The 18,458-nt window shown below is 43.7% G+C and overlaps 1 protein-coding gene across 4 annotated transcripts in view; it reads left to right on the top strand.

Moving 5' to 3' along the window:
- Positions 1-18,458, top strand: part of LOC119496812 (ankyrin repeat and IBR domain-containing protein 1-like) — a 48,366-nt gene that overhangs the window by 442 nt on the left and 29,466 nt on the right. For 2 of the 4 annotated variants that reach the window (XM_037784393.1, XM_037784394.1), the window contains exons 2-8: positions 7,310-7,593; positions 8,674-8,974; positions 9,961-10,143; positions 10,862-10,979; positions 14,182-14,390; positions 17,760-17,848; positions 17,943-18,087. In XM_037784393.1, coding sequence (XP_037640321.1) covers positions 7,406-7,593; positions 8,674-8,974; positions 9,961-10,143; positions 10,862-10,979; positions 14,182-14,390; positions 17,760-17,848; positions 17,943-18,087 — 1,233 coding nt within the window. In that variant the 5' untranslated portion in view covers positions 7,310-7,405. Of the gene's footprint in view, positions 1-3,344; positions 3,669-7,126; positions 7,594-8,673; positions 8,975-9,960; positions 10,144-10,861; positions 10,980-14,181; positions 14,391-17,759; positions 17,849-17,942; positions 18,088-18,458 lie in introns of those variants that run through there. The other 2 variants (XM_037784395.1, XM_037784392.1) reach the window with 2 other exon arrangements.

An 18,458-nucleotide genomic window follows, 5' to 3' on the forward strand; every position in this document is an offset into this window, starting at 1 on the left:
CTAACAGCTAGCAGCTAACATCCAGCAGCTAACAGCTAGCAGCTAACATCCAGCAGCTAACAGCTAACAGCTAACATCCAGCAGCTAGCAGCTAGCAGCTAACATCCAGCAGCTAACAGCTAGCAGCTAACATCCAGCAGCTAGCAGCTAGCAGCTAACATCCAGCAGCTAACAGCTAGCAGCTAACATCCAGCAGCTAGCAGCTAGCAGCTAACATCCAGCAGCTAACAGCTAACAGCTAACATCCAGCAGCTAGCAGCTAACATCCAGCAGCTAGCAGCTAACATCCAGCAGCTAACAGCTAGCAGCTAACATCCAGCAGCTAGCAGCTAACATCCAGCAGCTAGCAGCTAACATCCAGCAGCTAACAGCTAGCAGCTAACATCCAGCAGCTAGCAGCTAACATCCAGCAGCTAACAGCTAGCAGCTAACATCCAGCAGCTAGCAGCTAGCAGCTAACAGCTAACAGCTAACATCCAGCAGCTAACAGCTAGCAGCTAACAGCTAGCAGCTAACATCCAGCAGCTAACAGCTAACAGCTAACAGCTAACAGCTAGCAGCTAGCAGCTAACAGCTAGCAGCTAACATCCAGCAGCTAACATCCAGCAGCTAACAGCTAACAGCTAACATCCAGCAGCTAACAGCTAGCAGCTAACAGCTAGCAGCTAACATCCAGCAGCTAACAGCTAGCAGCTAACAGCTAGCAGCTAACAGCTAACAGCTAACAGCTAACATCCAGCAGCTAACAGCTAGCAGCTAACAGCTAACAGCTAACAGCTAACATCCAGCAGCTAACAGCTAACAGCTAACAGCTAACATCCAGCAGCTAACAGCTAGCAGCTAACAGTTAACAGCTAACATCCAGCAGCTAACAGCTAACAGCTAACATCCAGCAGCTAACAGCTAGCAGCTAACAGCTAACAGCTAACAGCTAACAGCTAACATCCAGCAGCTAACAGCTAGCAGCTAACAGCTAGCAGCTAACAGGGAGCTGCTAGTAGTTAGCTGTTAGCTGTTAGCTGTTATGATGTGTGAGGTTCTCTAACTCTGGTCAAAGATCAGGTGTTTCCAGGTGTTCAGTCAGGTGTGACCTGGTGAGTCTGTCTGTCCTCTCAGAGCTGATGGTTGATGTATGATGGATGATGGTTGATGGTTGATGTTTGATGGTTGATGGATGATGTTTGATGGTTGATGGTTGATGGTTGATGTTTGATGGTTGATGGATGATGTTTGATGGTTGATGGTTGATAGATGATGGTTGATGTTTGATGTTTGATGGATGATGTTTGATGGTTGATGGTTGATGGTTGATGGTTGATGTATGATGGATGATGGTTGATGGTTGATGTTTGATGGTTGATGGATGATGTTTGATGGTTGATGGTTGATGTTTGATGTTTGATGGTTGATGTTTGATGGTTGATGGTTGATGTTTGATGGTTGATGGTTGATGGATGATGGTTGATGGTTGATGGTTGATGTTTTATGGTTGATGTTTGATGGATGATGGTTGATGTTTGATGTTTGATGGATGATGTTTGATGGTTGATGGATGATGGTTGATGGTTGATGTTTGATGGTTGATGGTTGATGTTTGATGGATGATGGTTGATGTTTGATGTTTGATGGATGATGGTTGATGGTTGATGTTTGATGGTTGATGTTTGATGGTTGATGGATGATGGTTGATGGTTGATGTTTGATGTTTGATGGTTGATGTTTGATGGTTGATGGTTGATGGATGATGGATGATGGTTGATGGTTGATGGTTGATGTTTGATGGTTGATAGATGATGGTTAATGGTTGATGGTTGATGGATGATGGTTGATGTTTGATGTTTGATGTTTGATGTTTGATGGTTGATGGTTGATGGTTGATGGTTGATGTTTGATGGATGATGGTTGATGTTTGATGTTTGATGGATGATGTTTGATGGTTGATGGATGATGGTTGATGGTTGATGGTTGATGTTTGATGTATGATGGTTGATGGTTGATGGTTGATGTTTGATGTTTGATGGTTGATGGTTGATGGTTGATGGTTGATGTTTGATGTTTGATGGTTGATGGTTGATGGATGATGGTTGATGGTTGATGGTTGATGTTTGATGGATGATGGATGATGTTTGATGGTTGATGGATGATGTTTGATGGTTGATGGTTGATAGATGATGGTTGATGGTTGATGGTTGATGGATGATGGTTGATGGTTGATGGTTGATGGTTGATGGTTGATGTTTGATGGTTGATGTTTGATGGTTGATGGTTGATGGATGATGGTTGATGGTTGATGGTTGATGTTTTATGGTTGATGTTTGATGGATGATGGTTGATGTTTGATGTTTGATGGATGATGTTTGATGGTTGATGGATGATGGTTGATGGTTGATGTTTGATGGTTGATGGTTGATGTTTGATGGATGATGGTTGATGTTTGATGTTTGATGGATGATGGTTGATGGTTGATGTTTGATGGTTGATGTTTGATGGTTGATGGATGATGGTTGATGGTTGATGTTTGATGTTTGATGGTTGATGTTTGATGGTTGATGGTTGATGGATGATGGATGATGGTTGATGGTTGATGTTTGATGGTTGATAGATGATGGTTGATGGTTGATGGTTGATGGATGATGGTTGATGTTTGATGGTTGATGGTTGATGTTTGATGGTTGATGTTTGATGGATGATGGTTGATGTTTGATGGATGATGTTTGATGGTTGATGGATGATGGTTGATGGTTGATGGTTGATGTTTGATGTATGATGGTTGATGGTTGATGGTTGATGTTTGATGGTTGATGGTTGATGGTTGATGGTTGATGGTTGATGGATGATGGTTGATGTTTGATGTTTGATGGTTGATGGATGATGGTTGATGGTTGATGTTTGATGTTTGATGGTTGATGGTTGATGGATGATGGATGATGGTTGATGGTTGATGGTTGATGGTTGATGTTTGATGGATGATGGTTGATGGTTGATGGTTGACAGATTTAATGATGAAGGCAACTAAAAGTTCAAGTTGAAGTTTAGTTTATTGACAGACACATTGAGATGGCAGTGAGATTCTCTGTTCCTGTTTGTTACTCTCTCATCCTTGTATAATAGACAATCGATCGATCTCTCAATCAATTGAATAACAATAATGAATTAAATACAATCATCTTATAAACATATAAATATAACAGCAACAATAGCAAATTGTTCACTAAATATGAGACAATTATAAAATAAATAACAAAGAATATACACAGAGAATATACACCCACCCGCACACCCGTAAGTGTGTGGTGCAATAAGTGCAGTGTAACCAAGGTACGAATGGATGAATGGATAGAGACAGAGACAGAGACAGGGCTGTAGTGGGTCAGGGTCAGTTGTGAGACTCAGCTCAGCATCCGGATGGCCTGGGGATAGAAGCTGTTTCTGAGGCGGTTGGTTTTAGCTCTGATGCTGATGTAGCCAGGCTTCCTCTTGGACTGCTTCCTGATGAAGAGGCCATGGCTCGAGTGACTGGGATCAGCAATGATCTTGTTTGCCTTGGTTACACATCTCTTGGTGTATATGTCCTCCAAGTTAGGCAGCACTCCTCCTGTGAGCCGTTGGCCGACCGCACCACTCTCTGAAGCCGCCGTCGATCCTGCTCGGAGCAGTTGCCATACCAGGTGATGATGCAGCCGGTCGTGATGCTCTCAATAGTGCACCTGTAGAAGTTCCTCAGTACAGGTGAGGACATACCGAATTTCTTCAGCCTTCTTAGGTTGTAAAGGCGCTGCTGGGATGTCTTCACCAGTGTGTCCACATGCCGAGACCACTTCATGTCCTCCGAGATGTGGACACCAAGAAACCTGAAGCTCCTGACTCGCTCCACGGCCGCACCATTGATGGTTATGGGATTGTGTGTGTGCTCAGCCTTCTTCCTGAAGTCCAGGATCAGCTCTTTAGTTTTCTCCACATTAAGCTCCAGGTTATTCCTCTGGCACCACGTAGAGAGCGCCATCACCTCGTCCGTGTAATCCGTGGTGTTGTTGTCAGATATCAGACCAATGACTGTTGTCATCGGCGAACTTGATGATGGCATTGGAGCTGTGCCTGGCTGTGCAGTCGCTGGTGTAGATGGAATATAAGAGTGGGCTGAGCACACAACCCTGGGGGGCACCTGTGTTGAGGGACATGTATGATGAGATGTTGTTGCCCATCTTTACTGCCTGAGGTCTCCCCGTCAGGAAGTCCAGGACCCAACTGCAGAGGGAGATGTTCACACCTAAGGCCGCCAACTTGGAGATGAGAATGGAGGGCACTATTGTATTGAAGGCTGAGCTGTAGTCTATAAACAACATTCTCACATAGTTGCTCTCTTTCGCCTCCAGGTGGGTCAGTGCCTTGTGCATGGCCATGGTGATTGCATCGTCCGTGGACCTGTTGGTGCAGTACGCAAATTGCAGGGGGTCTATTTTTTGGAAGGGTGGAGCAGATGTGTTCTTTGATCGCCCTCTCAAAACACTTCATAATGATCGACGTTAGTGCCACAGGTCTCTAGTCGTTGAGGCATGTGACTTTGGACTTTTTGGGGACAGGGATGATGGTGGATGTCTTAAGGCATGTTGGAACGACAGCCTGTGTGAGGGAAACATTGAAGATGTCCGTTAGCACAGGGGCTAGCTGGTGAGCACAAGCCTTGAGGACATGCCCCGATATCCCATCTAGTCCAGCTGCTTTTCGAGTGTCCACCCTCCTTAAACCTTTGTTTACTTGCTGTAATGTTCAAAAAACACTTTATTTTCCTCATCCTGTCTGTCTGTCTGAATATACATGTATATTCAGACAGACAGACAGACAGGTGAATATACCTGTCTATCTGAATATATCTGTATTCACCCTCTGTCTGAAACGCTCCGTTTTAGTGCATTTCAACAGAATTGCGTTGCTAGGCAACAGCTTGGGTCCATGTTTACTTCCTGTCAGCTGATGTCATTCACATACACTGCAACAGGAAATAAACTGGGACACATTTAGAATGTTTACGTTTAAAACCGTGTAATGGTCTAAATGTTGTATATTTGTGACATCACAAATGGACAGAAATCCTGACGGCTTGTTTCAAACACAGAGTTTGTGAATACGGGCTGTGTGTGTATTTCTCCGTATATTGAGCGTTTTGATAGTTTAACAGTATTTATATATCACTTAAAGCTGCTTTATAATATAAAAGACATGCAAATCTTACTTTTTACAATATGGGACCTTTAGCTTGTGATCATCTGGCTTCATTGGTTAAGTGGTGCATCATTTGAAGACATTTTAGTGGTGTGTAAGTCAAAGGAATAATTCACCATTAAAATAACCATTTGTATATCAGTTAACTTACTCACCTCATGTTACCTTAAATTCTTGAAGAAAACTTGTTTTCTGGCGAACGAAGAATCTGAAAACGGGAGTAAATGTTTGATGAATTATAGTAAATGGAGGCCAGGATTAACAACAGCAAAACTATATTAAAACATCCGTTTACAAACTGGCACAACTCGTGCAGTATATCTGGTTATAGACTCGTATAAGTCTCGTTTATCCAGTCGTTTGTTCAGACCTTCCCAAACACATGACACATGCGTTTCTTCACCAAAATCTTGCACCTTAAAACACTTACGCAACTACCGTCGCATGCTTGCGCAGGCGCACTGCGAGTCACGTGCGTGATATATAATATAAATGTTCATTTTAAGGGTGAAATAGTTCTTTATTAATGTTGAATGTACGGGTCATATTGCATGACTGGAGACAATGTCCTGACCTAATAATGACAATGGAAACACATCTAAATAAATATACAGTATTTAGTTATTTAGGTTGGCTGACTTAAAGCTGCAGTGGGTTGAATTATAGGGTTATATATATATATATATATATATATATATATATATATATATATATATATATATATATATATACACTCACCAGCCACTTTATTAGGTACACCTTGCTAGTACCGGGTGGTCTTCTGCTGCTGTAGCCCATCTGCTTCAAGGTCGGACGTGTTGTGCGTTCAGAGATGGTATTCATGCCTCGGTGTCCTCCGGTGTCCTCTAATGTCTTCCGGTGTCCTCTGTGTCCTCCGGTGTCCTCTAATGTCCTCCAGTGTCCTGTCGTGTCCTCCTGTGTCCTCTGTGTCTTCTGTGTCCTTCGGTGCTCCTAATTTTGGCATCTTTAAGATGTCACAGACCGGAGGAAAACAACCAATCAGAGCCGAGCTGGAGCCTTCCGTCTCTGAGCAGCTGTCAATCACTCACCAACTCTGATCAATCGGTCAAACTAGGCAGCGCTGATCAGATATGGATCAATACTCTGTTACTGTAATGCCTAGTCTGTCCTCAGATGTTCTCAGAATCATCTTGTAGTGCACGGTTTAGCTGAAACATGAGAAAGTTTGTGACCCTGCAGCCACGTTGAGATCAGTTGAGGAAACACCAAGCAGTGCCCAGCAGCCGGATGTGTTGTCTTGCTGACTGTGTGTAGTTTGAGCTGATATCGTGTTGAGATTAGACCACTGACTCTGCTTCATCCACAGAAGATAATCATTGTCCTGCAAATGGAATGTGGATATTCACTTATCACTTCCTTTGTGATTGTTGCTGACCTATGGGGGGTCAAGCATACGGTGTGCATCCTTTAAATGTTCTCAGGAAGTATTTGTTCCTTCTATTGTGTACAGACGTTGCCTACACCCAGGTATTACTGTGCAGAAGGATCTGCATGGTGGTTAGTGTTAGTATCATGAGGTAGAATAGATTGTGCTAGAGGAGGTGATGTGTTCTGTTGATTTGTGCTGCAGCTCACCAGAAATGCATAAAAAGCATCCCATTGCCCAAACAGTCCTGACCATATGGTGCTCAGGTGGAAGCGAGATGCTGACTCGCTGCATGTTGTTCTTCAGTGGAGGATCTCTCGCTTCGCAGTGACTCCTGGCCTCTGTGGGACGGGCAGCGCTGGCACGGAGAAGCGGAAGCTCCTGGTGATGCCAGAGGAAGTCTTGTCCTTCTCTCTGTGTGAGCTGTGTTGGCACCATGTTTAGTTATTCAAAACAAAAAATAGAAAGAGAAACACGAGGAGGTGGTTTACGGTGCTGTGGTGATGCTGACACTGGGGCTGGTGGCAGAGCAGCCTGAGCAACCTTGGAGATGAGTCTTGTCCTTGTGATTCAGAGGCAGTGGAAGTGATTAATACTCACCGTCTTTTAGTCAACAAGGCCTCGTTGGACCCGGACGCAGCCGTAAAGGAATTAAACTCCTGCTTTTCTTCTTTTCTTTAGGACATTCAGTATGCTGGCCTGTTGGACCGGAACAGCTTGAAGACGACTAAAGAGGCTGCTGTGTCAGTCAGAGCTGAACCGACAGTAGGGGAAGAGATGGGGAACACGGCAACCAAGTTCCGTAAGGCTCTCATCAACGGGGATGAGATGCTGGCCTGCCAACTGTACGAGAGCAACCCGCAGTTCAAGGAGGCTCTGGATCCCAACTCTACATACGGAGAGTCCTACCAGCACAACACTCCACTGCACTACGCTGCCCGGCACGCCATGACACGCCTACTCAGGTCAGGATACGGTCCAGAGAAAACCAAGCCAGCAAACAGAGAACATGTACACGTTCAGAGATGTATATATTTCTGTAGTGACTGCTGTCAGTAAGGGGAAATGGATATCTAAGGGTTGATAGGTGGGACTAATATCTTGTGCTCTAGATTCTTTTATATGCTGGAGTTTAACTCATTACATTATTATTTGTATTTCTTATGTATCACCCGTTCAGATATCAAGTATCCTTCCAACACTTCTTTTTAGGCACTCTGTTGCTGATCAGCTGGTCCCATCTATTACTGTATTGCTGCATGTTTTTTCATGTTTTGTCTCTATACGTCTCCGTCCCATCTGTCTCTCCACATAGCCATCTGTTAGCAGCTCTCAGGAATGCAGCATGCTGGGATGGAATAGGACGGGGCTCCAAGAGCTTCCCACCCCACCAGCTACCAACCTTGCATGTGTTTGTCTTTATCTCAGGCCCGATTGTTCCTCCACTAATAGGATGTTTGCTCATTTTTTGCATTCTTACCTGACTTTAAAAAAATACTTACGGGGTTTTAAAATGTCAGCAAAGTCAAGTAGAAGCAAAATCTATAGGACTGGATGGATGATGGATCTGATTCTGATGGTTCTAGTTTCCACATGAAGCACCAACATTCTGAGATTCAAACTAATAAACTCATTTGGGTAAAAATTTACCTGAGGTGCAATTTATATTTCCACATGCATCTCTGCAGTGTGATTATCTAGATTGTATTTCTAATGTTGTGAAGTATACTACTTAAAATGCTCTTGAATAAACAGTCACACAAAACTCAAAGCATATACATTTGCTTTCCACCTTTTTTTGGTTTGTCAGAAGATGAAATGGTTTTCATGTTATTCACTATGTAGTAAAAACATGCTATGGAGCCACAAACAGGCTTACAAACCAACAATACAGGCTAATAACTGTAAACCCTAGTAGTTTGAAATCTAAAGTGAGCTAGGATGTGTTGGCTCATTCCAGATATGAGCACACAAAGCCATTTCTGGGTCACTGAGCAAAAGTTTGAAATCAGCTGTCGTTCCTGTCTCTTGTCTTATTCTTTTAGATCTTTCCTCCTGAGCAAAGACGGGAATCCTAACAAGCGTAACGTGCACAATGAGACGTCTCTGCACCTCCTCTGCATGGGGCCCCAGATCCTGACCTCAGAAGGGGCGCTGCAACCCCGGATCTCACGGCCATATGAAGACAAGCAGCGTCGGGCTGAATCTCTACAGATCGTCCTGGCGTGGACCGGAGCGAAGCTGGACCACGGAGAGTACGAGAGAGCCGACGTCAACGCCACCGACAACAAGAAGAACACCTGCCTGCACTACGCTGCTGCCTCAGGCATGATGACGTGTGTGGAGGTGAGATTCCAAAGTCCTGTGGATATTTTTCAGTATGGGCTAATGTAGAATATTCTCAAGTATGACATTTGAGTTATAGGTCAAAGGCTCCATAAATGGAAACGCACTAAGACGAGAGATCAACGGAGATAAAAAGGGCCAGAATAACCCTGAATGTTAACACACATTATTAAGTGTCTGCCCTTTTGTTCTATGAATATTTGTAAAATAATGGCTGATGTGTGACGTTGTGCTCACATCCATTAGATTTAGTTTTACCAAACCGCTCCCTCGGGAGGTTTTGGGAAGATGTTGTGCAGGACTTTATGAGTCTCTGGGGCCGGATGCATCACACACCAAAACCCACAGATTTGCATTAAGCTGTCGCTGTGTCTCAGTGTTTGCCTTTATAAAGGCCTGAGTTTAGTTTCCAAACCAATTTTGGTTCTATGATTCATAATTATGTAATTTTTGCACTGTTCATTTTCTTTTCTCCCAGAAAACCGTCCAGTAACATACACTCAGGTCTGGTGTGAAAGAGTCAGAGAAACCTACAGAGAACTTTGGAAAAGTTTAGCAAAAAGCAAAGTGGAAAAGAATGAGTTGGAAGATATATATATATATATATATATATATATATAAAAAAATAAAATAAATTGAATTGAATTGAAGAAATGTCTGCAAAGCTGAAATTACATATTCGTACCTGACGGAACAAGTCATTACATTTTCTTAAAGTGGAACAGCCATTATGAAAAAACCTTTATTTAAAGTGTGATCCATGTACAGTTTGGGTCCTGAAACTGAAAGGTTGTAAGTAATAATCATGATCACAGTTGTAGATCAAAATAATAGGGATTAGCATTTCTGCCATAACTGTGTAGCCTGTTTCCCTCGACTCCTACCACAGAGTGACTGTTTCAGACTCCATCAGCCAGCGAGCCCTGCCTATAGTGTGTGCCCCGTTATTCAAAGCCCAAATGTCCCTCTCGTTTCCACTCACTCAGCTCCTGGTGCAGAGAGAAGCGGACCTGTTTGCAGAGAACGAAGACCGCGAGACTCCATGTGACTGTGCAGAGAAGCAGCACCACAAGGAGCTGGCCCTGTGCCTGGAGTCGCAGATGGTCTTCTCTCTCGCCCCCGAGGCGGAGGGCATCGAGGCAGAGTACGCAGCCCTCGACCGGAGAGAGGTACACAATAACACACCAAGAGGCAGAGCCTGTCCTTATCCTCAGCTGGTGTCACTTACAACATTACATTATAGTCAGGGCCTGGTCCAACTGGTGAGCCATCTAATGATAATAATCTGTTTTATTGCTGCTTCAGATGAAGCAGCTCTTTAGAGTCAGCTCCCCTCCATACCTTAACCTAGTCTAACCTAGTTTAACCCACACAGCGCTCATAGAGTCTGTAGGGCTGTAGTCTCCTCTTAGAGCCTAGAGCCAGGCACTGTCTGTCTATAGGCCAGTGTTTTACAGTTCTGCTGGTCAGACCCCCCCCAACCTCATACTGCAGATGCTTTGGTTAGAGACACACACACACACACCCCAAACAGTCTGCCATAAGGCATGTGACTCCTATCACCATCACTCTGTTAGCTCATTGGGCCTGGCTTAGTCATGCGTCAGCAATTGTCTATATTTGCTTTTAATAATTCTCCTCCCCTTCGCCCCGTCCGTCTCTCTACTCCCTCCCTCCCTCATTCCTCCCCCTCATCACACCCTCTGTTGCTCCCTCTGCTCTTTCATTACTTCTCTCTGCCAACCTGCCTTACTCTTTTTTCCCTTCATTTCCTCTTTGCTTATTGTCCTCCTCTCCTCCTCTCTTGTCTCCGTCCTGTCCTCTCCCATGTCCTCCTCTCCTCCTCTCTTGTCTCCGTCCTCTCGTCTCCCATGTCCTCCTCTCTAGCTGTATGAAGGCCTGAGGCCTCAGGATCTACGGAGGCTGAAGGACATGCTGATAGTGGAGACAGCCGACATGCTGCAGGCTCCTCTCTTCACTGCAGAGGCACTGCTACGTGCCCATGGTACTATTAACCTCTCTCACACACACACACACACACACACACACATGCAGAGTATCTGCCGACAGCGACCTGATGCCTCGTGGTTAAAACAAATACCGTATATCTGCTCCATCCCAGGTTTGATTCTGGCCAGGTATCATTGTTTCTCTGTCTCCCTCCATGTCTCCTGTGTGCATCTACACTGTCACTATCTAATGAAGGCAAACTAAATATAGATATCAGGGCTGTCCATCCATTCAAATATGTAATCACCATTAATCACATGATTGTCTATAGTTAATCGCACATTTTTGAGAGACTAGTGGGTACCCATAGAACCCATTTACATTCACTGATCTGGAGGTCAGAGGTCAAGGGACCCCTTTGGAAATGGACATGACAGTTTTTCCTAACCAGCATTTAGTGTCAGTTTGGAGCGTTATTTAACCTCCTTCATGACCAGCTAGTCTGACATGGTTGGTACCGGTGGATTCATCAGGTTCTCTAGTTTACTATGATACCAGGATCTTCAGTGTAGTTTTAAAATGAGCCTTGTACAACCTCCGAAGTTGCATTAACACGCGTTAACTTGGACAGCCCTAAAAGATATTTAATAAAATTCAAGGTGATACATAAATCTAGCTTTTTAAACAAAGATATGCTTTCAAAAGTCTGTTTTGTTTTTTACTTTGTACCCTTCATCTCCACAAAGACCATAAGCAAAGCATATTGTGCTTTTTACATTTGTTGGTAAATGTGTGTTAGACTTTATTTGTGTTGGGATTAGAGAGGCTGTATCTCATATAAACTCATATAAACTCTCCGCTACACTCCAGTGAGTTCCTGGCAGGGAAAGGGCTCCATGTGAACAGCCTTTGTTATCTAAAAGAATTTCACTTGTATTGCTCTCAGTGGAAAGCGTCACTGTCACATGCTCTAAATGCTATTTTAGTGGGCTTGTTCTTTCCACCAGATATGAGAGGAAAACACCGGTTCTTTGAATTAAAAAACAGTGCTACTTACACAGTTCATATTTACTGTCAATTGTCCTCAACAGAGACTCTCATGCTTGCTTGCTGTTGCAAATGTAGATCTGTAATACCACGGGAAGAGTTGTATCTTCCACATTGTCACATTTTAGTTTATTAGTTTTCTTCCATTCTGTGTGTTTCTGCTCGTTGAGCTCCATCATACATCACTGCCAGGATATATACCTGTTAGCTATACTTGTTTACTTCTAAACAGACGTTAAAGAGGTCGCTTCATCTCCATCCATCACTAATAAGTAATGGCATTGCTGACATAATGTTAGAGTCAAAGTAAAATCACTTCTATTAATGGTTTTCTTTGGAGCAGACAGTCTGTCTGAGCGGGGTGGATTTAATGCCCCGGGAGGAATATAAAGTATGAGATTAAAGTCTGGAGTGACACCGGGTGTAAAACGTTAGTTGCCTTATTAAATCTATTGGTGTGTGAAGTAATGGAAGCTTAAGGTAAAAGCCAAGTTAAACATGTGTAACACATCACAAACAAACCTCATGTACACATCCACACAGCTCATATATATAATATAATATATATAATATAATATATGAAACACACGTGATCCTGTCCAGTCATCAGATCAATATTCCCACCGACACATCGACCAGGAGACATTACCAGACATTAACCCGACCGACAGGCTGAATAAGAGAAAGCCTTTTAACCTGAGGAGAGTTCATTTCATTCTGACACATTCTTCATGCACACAGACATGTTCCCTGAATTACTCCACTAATGCTGCTTGTAATTTGACTTTTGATTTGATTTGCAGCCTAAAGCACCAATTCTCCAAGAAGCTTCACTTAACTTAGCTAAGATAAGGTGTAAGAGCTTCAAACGTTTAAAAGGACTGATGTGAAGCCTTTGAAAAGCATTACCCGACTGAATGAAACTGGGTTTAGATTATGTTAGTAGAGGACTTGATCAATACGTCACAGTTTGGGGTTGATTGAGTCGGCTGTTGAGCTGTGTGTGCTACATATTAGACATGAGAAGAGTGACCCCAGATTATATATTTATTCACCTCTATCATGGGAATGCCGTCTGTCTGGTTAACGGGGATGGAACAGTTCAGGATTGTTGTTAATCTGCAGAAGAACTTATTTATCATTACTTTCTAGTGAAAACTTTAACTAATTGTCTTGTTCAGTTTTCTTATCACTCTTCTTGGAGTTTCCTCTTCCCGTCAATCCGTCTGCTCTTCTGACAATTTGTATTTCCCAGCTCATTTCTTTATATTTAAAACTTAATGTGGAGACTTTTAATTTCAGAGTCCTTTAATGGCCGAGAGCTGGAAGATAGAGTCGCACTCATTGATGGGTTTTAATTGAATGAAGATGGGGGAAACCGTCGCAATATTCATTATCTAAACGAGGCCATTTAGAGTCGGAGGCAGTTGATTGGTGGTGAGACGTGTCCGGAGGCTGATAACAGCCTGATTGCACAGTTGACCCGGTCACGCTCCGGACTTTTAGGAAGGGACTTTTTTGGCAGAGAATATTTGTTCTCAGGCACAGTCCACAAATCATTTAATATTTATAGTGAAGAGCTGTCCAACCTGTGTTTTACTAACAGAGATCCAACAGCTATTCTAGCAGAGGAAACCAGATGGCAGCAGGTGGATGTTGTTGGCTGTTTGGTGGATTCAGCACAGAGCTCACCAACTCTCACCAACATCAGACAGGACGGACTGAACTAAACGTTTCTATGTGAACACATTCTGTGTGGATGAAATGATCATTTAGTTGTTTTCTGTCACATGTTGTCTTTGATGTTCATCCACGCCTACATTCCTGAAGACTTCTGAAATATGATCATAAAATGCTTTAGTTTTTTTATGTTCTGGTGATCAACTCAGTGATTGTAGACTCTAGCAGCTTTGTGTAGTTCTGTTTGCTCATCACATGGTTTCAAAACATCAGTGTTGTTCAAATGAAATGTTGATGGGAGCTTTTGTTCTTTTGACCATTAAAACTTTATGTTTTATAAGCACTGGCCTTTTACTACAATAATGTATCATTCCCTTTTCCCCTCCCTTGACTGCCATTCAAACTCTTCCTCCGTGCCTCATCGTCGTGCTCGTAACTATTAGGTTTCTCATCTACTGTGATTCTTCTTCTCTGTTTGGTTATGCGTTAGCTCTCTCTTTAATGATGTCTTTACTGTTTTTGATCATCAGATTGGGACAGAGAGAAGCTCTTAGAGGCCTGGATGAGCAACGCGGAGGAATGCTGCCAACGCTCAGGGACACAGATGCCCAACCCGCCTCCGAGCGGCTACAACGCCTGGGACACGCTGCCCTCGCCCCGGACGCCACGCACCACTCGCTCCTCCATCACCTCCCCGGACCAAATCAGCCTGGTGCCTGCCGACGACGAGTCTTCTCTGGTGAGGTTCCAAATGTTAACACCAAAGTCATAAAACAAGAGGATAAGGATAATAAAACTGAGATTGGTGTGAAGCTGCACAGTTCACCTTGAACTGGTGGAAGTTTAACCTTCAACCTCCTTTTTAGTTTTCATACATTTCAGGTTAAAAAGTTTCAGAAAACTTTAAATGTCAGTTACATTTGAACATAATTTGAGTGAAATCTATGGTTTAACTGAACTCCTAAGTGAAGAGCCATCAGATGAGATTAAAACCTGAGACGAACAGCTCCAGGGAGCAGCAGCACGTTCTCCTGACCAAGAAGCTCCGACAGCAGCGAAGGATAAAACTAGCCTTGAAGCACACACACACTAACGGTAACCGGCAGTGGACCCATAAACACTGTGCTCCAGTGTTTATTTAAATGGAGTCCCTCCGGGGCCACAGATTTACACACAGTGTTTCTGCTGCATTCTTTACATTTGCACCGCCACACCTGTCTCTCTGCATAACGTTGAACTACAGTATTACCAGCTTCATTAGTATTCATGCCAGCGGTCCCCCCCACAAGCATCAACACAAGCAGGACTTCCTCTTCTCCGAGGACAACAAGCGCTTAGTTAATTATGGTGCAAGCTTTGAACATGAGAGAATATAAAATACTTTCAAAAGAAATGTTATTAGTGCATAAAAGTCTACTGTCCACAGGCCCATAAAAAGAGGAAGTAAGCACATCCCATAGCAACCGTCTGCTTCTGAGTCTAACACGGAGGATTAGTAATCAAACTGGAGAGACCTCCAGATGTTGTGTGGAGTCGCCGTGCTGTCTGCTCATTGTTTTCACTCCACAGCTACATATATATATATATATATATATATATATATATATTTATATATATATATATATATATTTTTATATATACACAGAAACAGGTATCAAATATTGTCTGCAAAGTAAAATTTAAGCACCTTGTAATTTTAACAAAGAGTCATAGACGTGCAAGTGTGCTGTCAAAACCTCATGGAAGGTGTATTTTCCACAGCTGTGCTGCAGGAGGGTCGGCACCCCCCCCACTTCCCCGTTTAACCGCCCTCCCATTATCCTGACCTTGTCCGAGGTTTCCTGATAATTATCAGACATGCTTGACATTGTCCTCAGCGGTCTTCTTTGTGGAGCAGTTGTCAAGATGGAAATGATGCCAGGTAATGTGAGATGTCCTTTACGCTGTTGGCCGTCTCACTATAGCAGACTGCCAGTGAAGGTATCAGGAGTGATAACAATCAGACCGTCCCAGAAGAGGTTAGCAGCAGAGAAAGGCAGAGTCGGCTCTCCTGTCTTCTAATTGGTCTAAAGATCTGTGTTAAACCTTCAGTTTATTTACTGTAACTTTACTGTATGATAACTCATTTAGATCTCAGTGTGTAAACTACTGTAGGGCTGTCCTGTTAGTCAACTAACACTCGTTGATTTAGTCCACTGAGTTGATTTAATGTAGGGATGCACCGATACCGATACCAGTATCGGGTATCTGGTCCGATTCTGTGCTCATGTACTCGTACTCGCAAAACAGCACCGATACAACTTTACGGCAGCGTGACGGGCCGGTGGTGTGCCTGACCCCGCGGGGGTGGTGCGCGCCACATTTTCTTGGAAATCAGTTATTCAGCATAAAAAACAACACCAATCGATTTACATGGGCGGAGAAAGGATGCGGGCATCGCTTCTTCCACGTGCTAAGTGAACCTGAGGTGAAACTAAGACAACCATCTAGTCGACTAATCAATAAGAGAATGTATTAATGTATGTATTGGAAAGGTTATATGCACATGAATGTTGGAAGGCTGATCTTTTCATTAAGTCCCTGGTGTGTTTCACAGCTGACATCGGGGACTAGGGACGTCGAATCTTCTGAGATGGTATTCCTACCTGTGGGGAGAATCAGACCGTTTCTGCGGGTCTCTGAAGGTTCAGTGTTAGAGGACATCATGTTGTTGGATGATGGTGATTAGTGTTTCAGTATGTGAACTAAACTGTTGAGAGATGATAGCAGAAGATGACAGACTTGATTTATCCGTTACTTTATGAGAGATTATAGGTTTTGTTTGGCTGAAGGTATCTGTTGTCGTGGCTCTGTGCCGATCGACCGGGTCGACTCAAGGGCCTGTTTAAAGGTTACAGTTGATTATATCACTTTCTGCTCTCTCAGATCAATACTCACATTGTTGAGCACGCTGCCTCCTTTATGTCTTCTGACCGGGTCAGTCTCTCACTGTAACAAGGCCTCTGTGTGTGACTGTGTGTGTGACTGTGTGTGACTGTGTGTGACTGTGTGTGACTGTGACTGTGACTGTGTGTGTGTGTGTGTGTGTGTGTGTGTGTGTGTGTGTGTGTGTGTGTGTGTGTGTGTGTGTGTGTGTGTGTGTGTGTGTGTGTGTGTGTGTGTGTGTGTGTGTGTGTTTGTGTGTGTGTGTGTGTGTTTGTGTGTGTGTGTGTGTGTGTGTGTGTGTGTGTTTGTGTCTCAAGTTTCTGTGAATGTGAGTAAATCCATGTGATGACAGACCAGTAATCCGTGAGCTGCATGCTAATGAGAGGTCATCATCTTGGCCTTAAATCCAGAACTACCTTTGTGTTTTAACGTACGACACATGAGCTTATTAAAGGTGTTAAATGTGAGGTTGGCAGAGTTTCTGTTGCCTCCACACGGCTCTCAACATGGCGACGGCTGAGCCGTGGCTCGTCCTTAACGGCGCTGACAGTGCTAACAGAGCTAACAGTGTTAACCTGCTACACTTCTGCATCGGTGCCGTAGGTCAGGGTGCCGTAGGTCAGGGCGCCGTAGGTCAGGGCGCCGTAGGTCAGGGCGCCGTTATCAGCTGTAGAGCTGTAGCGCCGTGCAGAGCGGCAGCCGGGAGCTAGCCAGTGGGGCACGCTCACATGCATGAACACGCACTAAAAGCACGCGTAGCCGGCCCGGCGATGTAAACACAGCACGGAGAAGCTCAGATTACAACACACACAGTGTTAATGAGAGAGTGACTTCATTCTCTGCTCAGGTAGACATTACTCCTCTATATCTTTACATAGACAAGAGTTGATGATGATATATTATCGTATAGATCACCTGTAAGGTGTCGTTTTCTGGTCTAGTCTAACCCTAACCCTGTTGAGTATTTAAAGTACTGGCCCAGTAGGACTACTCTCCAGATCAGTGACTTCTGGAAGGCCGTGTGTATTGTCATTCAGAGGGTGATGTAATGATTCTGCTGGAGGCCTTTTGAAGTTACATTAGTTATAAGAGTTATTATTTTATGGCAGACTTTATTGATCTAGACTGAAACTCTTTGTACTCTGGCATTAAGACAGACGATCTCTCTTCTTCTGTGTCACAGTGTGGTATCTGCATGTCTTCCATTTCCGTCTTCGAGGAACCCGTGGACATGTCCTGTGGTCACGAGTTCTGCAGAGCATGCTGGGAAGGGTAAGCCATGTTTTGGTCTGGCCAGCGGATGGGCTCAGGGGTTTCTTTCTGTGTATACCTCATTGCTGTCTGCATTGTGTGTTTGCTTCCTCAGGTTCCTCAATCTAAAGATCCAAGAGGGTGAAGCCCACAACATCTTCTGCCCGGCCTTTGACTGCTACCAGCTGGTGCCTGTGGAGGTCATTGAGAGCGTGGTGTCGAGAGAGATGGACAAGCGCTACCTCCTGTTTGACATCAAGGTAACGAGATGAAACCCGGAAACAGAGAGCCGCACTAAACAGCTTTCTTTAACTGGGAGGCTTCTATACTCAATATTATCACCTTCAGAGAGAAAGACCACTCCTGCACTTCAACTTCAATGTAGAGTAAAGACTATATTATAGTATTCTAAGTCTTAGTGACCAATCAAAGCACTTTACAACACTAGTCAGCAGGTATACTTGTGTTCATGATCTTCTCAGATTGTAAAGCCTTTACAGTACTTGGGTTAGGGTTAGCCTTTACTGAGTGAATTAACATCAAGTGGAAGAGGATTGTTTCTCTGATCTCCTCTGGCAGAAACAGATCATGCTTGTGGTAGAGATGAGTGTAACACAGTCACCTTCATCTG

The sequence above is a fragment of the Sebastes umbrosus genome, chromosome 11 (genome assembly GCF_015220745.1).
Source record: "Sebastes umbrosus isolate fSebUmb1 chromosome 11, fSebUmb1.pri, whole genome shotgun sequence".
NCBI classification, from domain to species: domain Eukaryota; kingdom Metazoa; phylum Chordata; class Actinopteri; order Perciformes; family Sebastidae; genus Sebastes; species Sebastes umbrosus.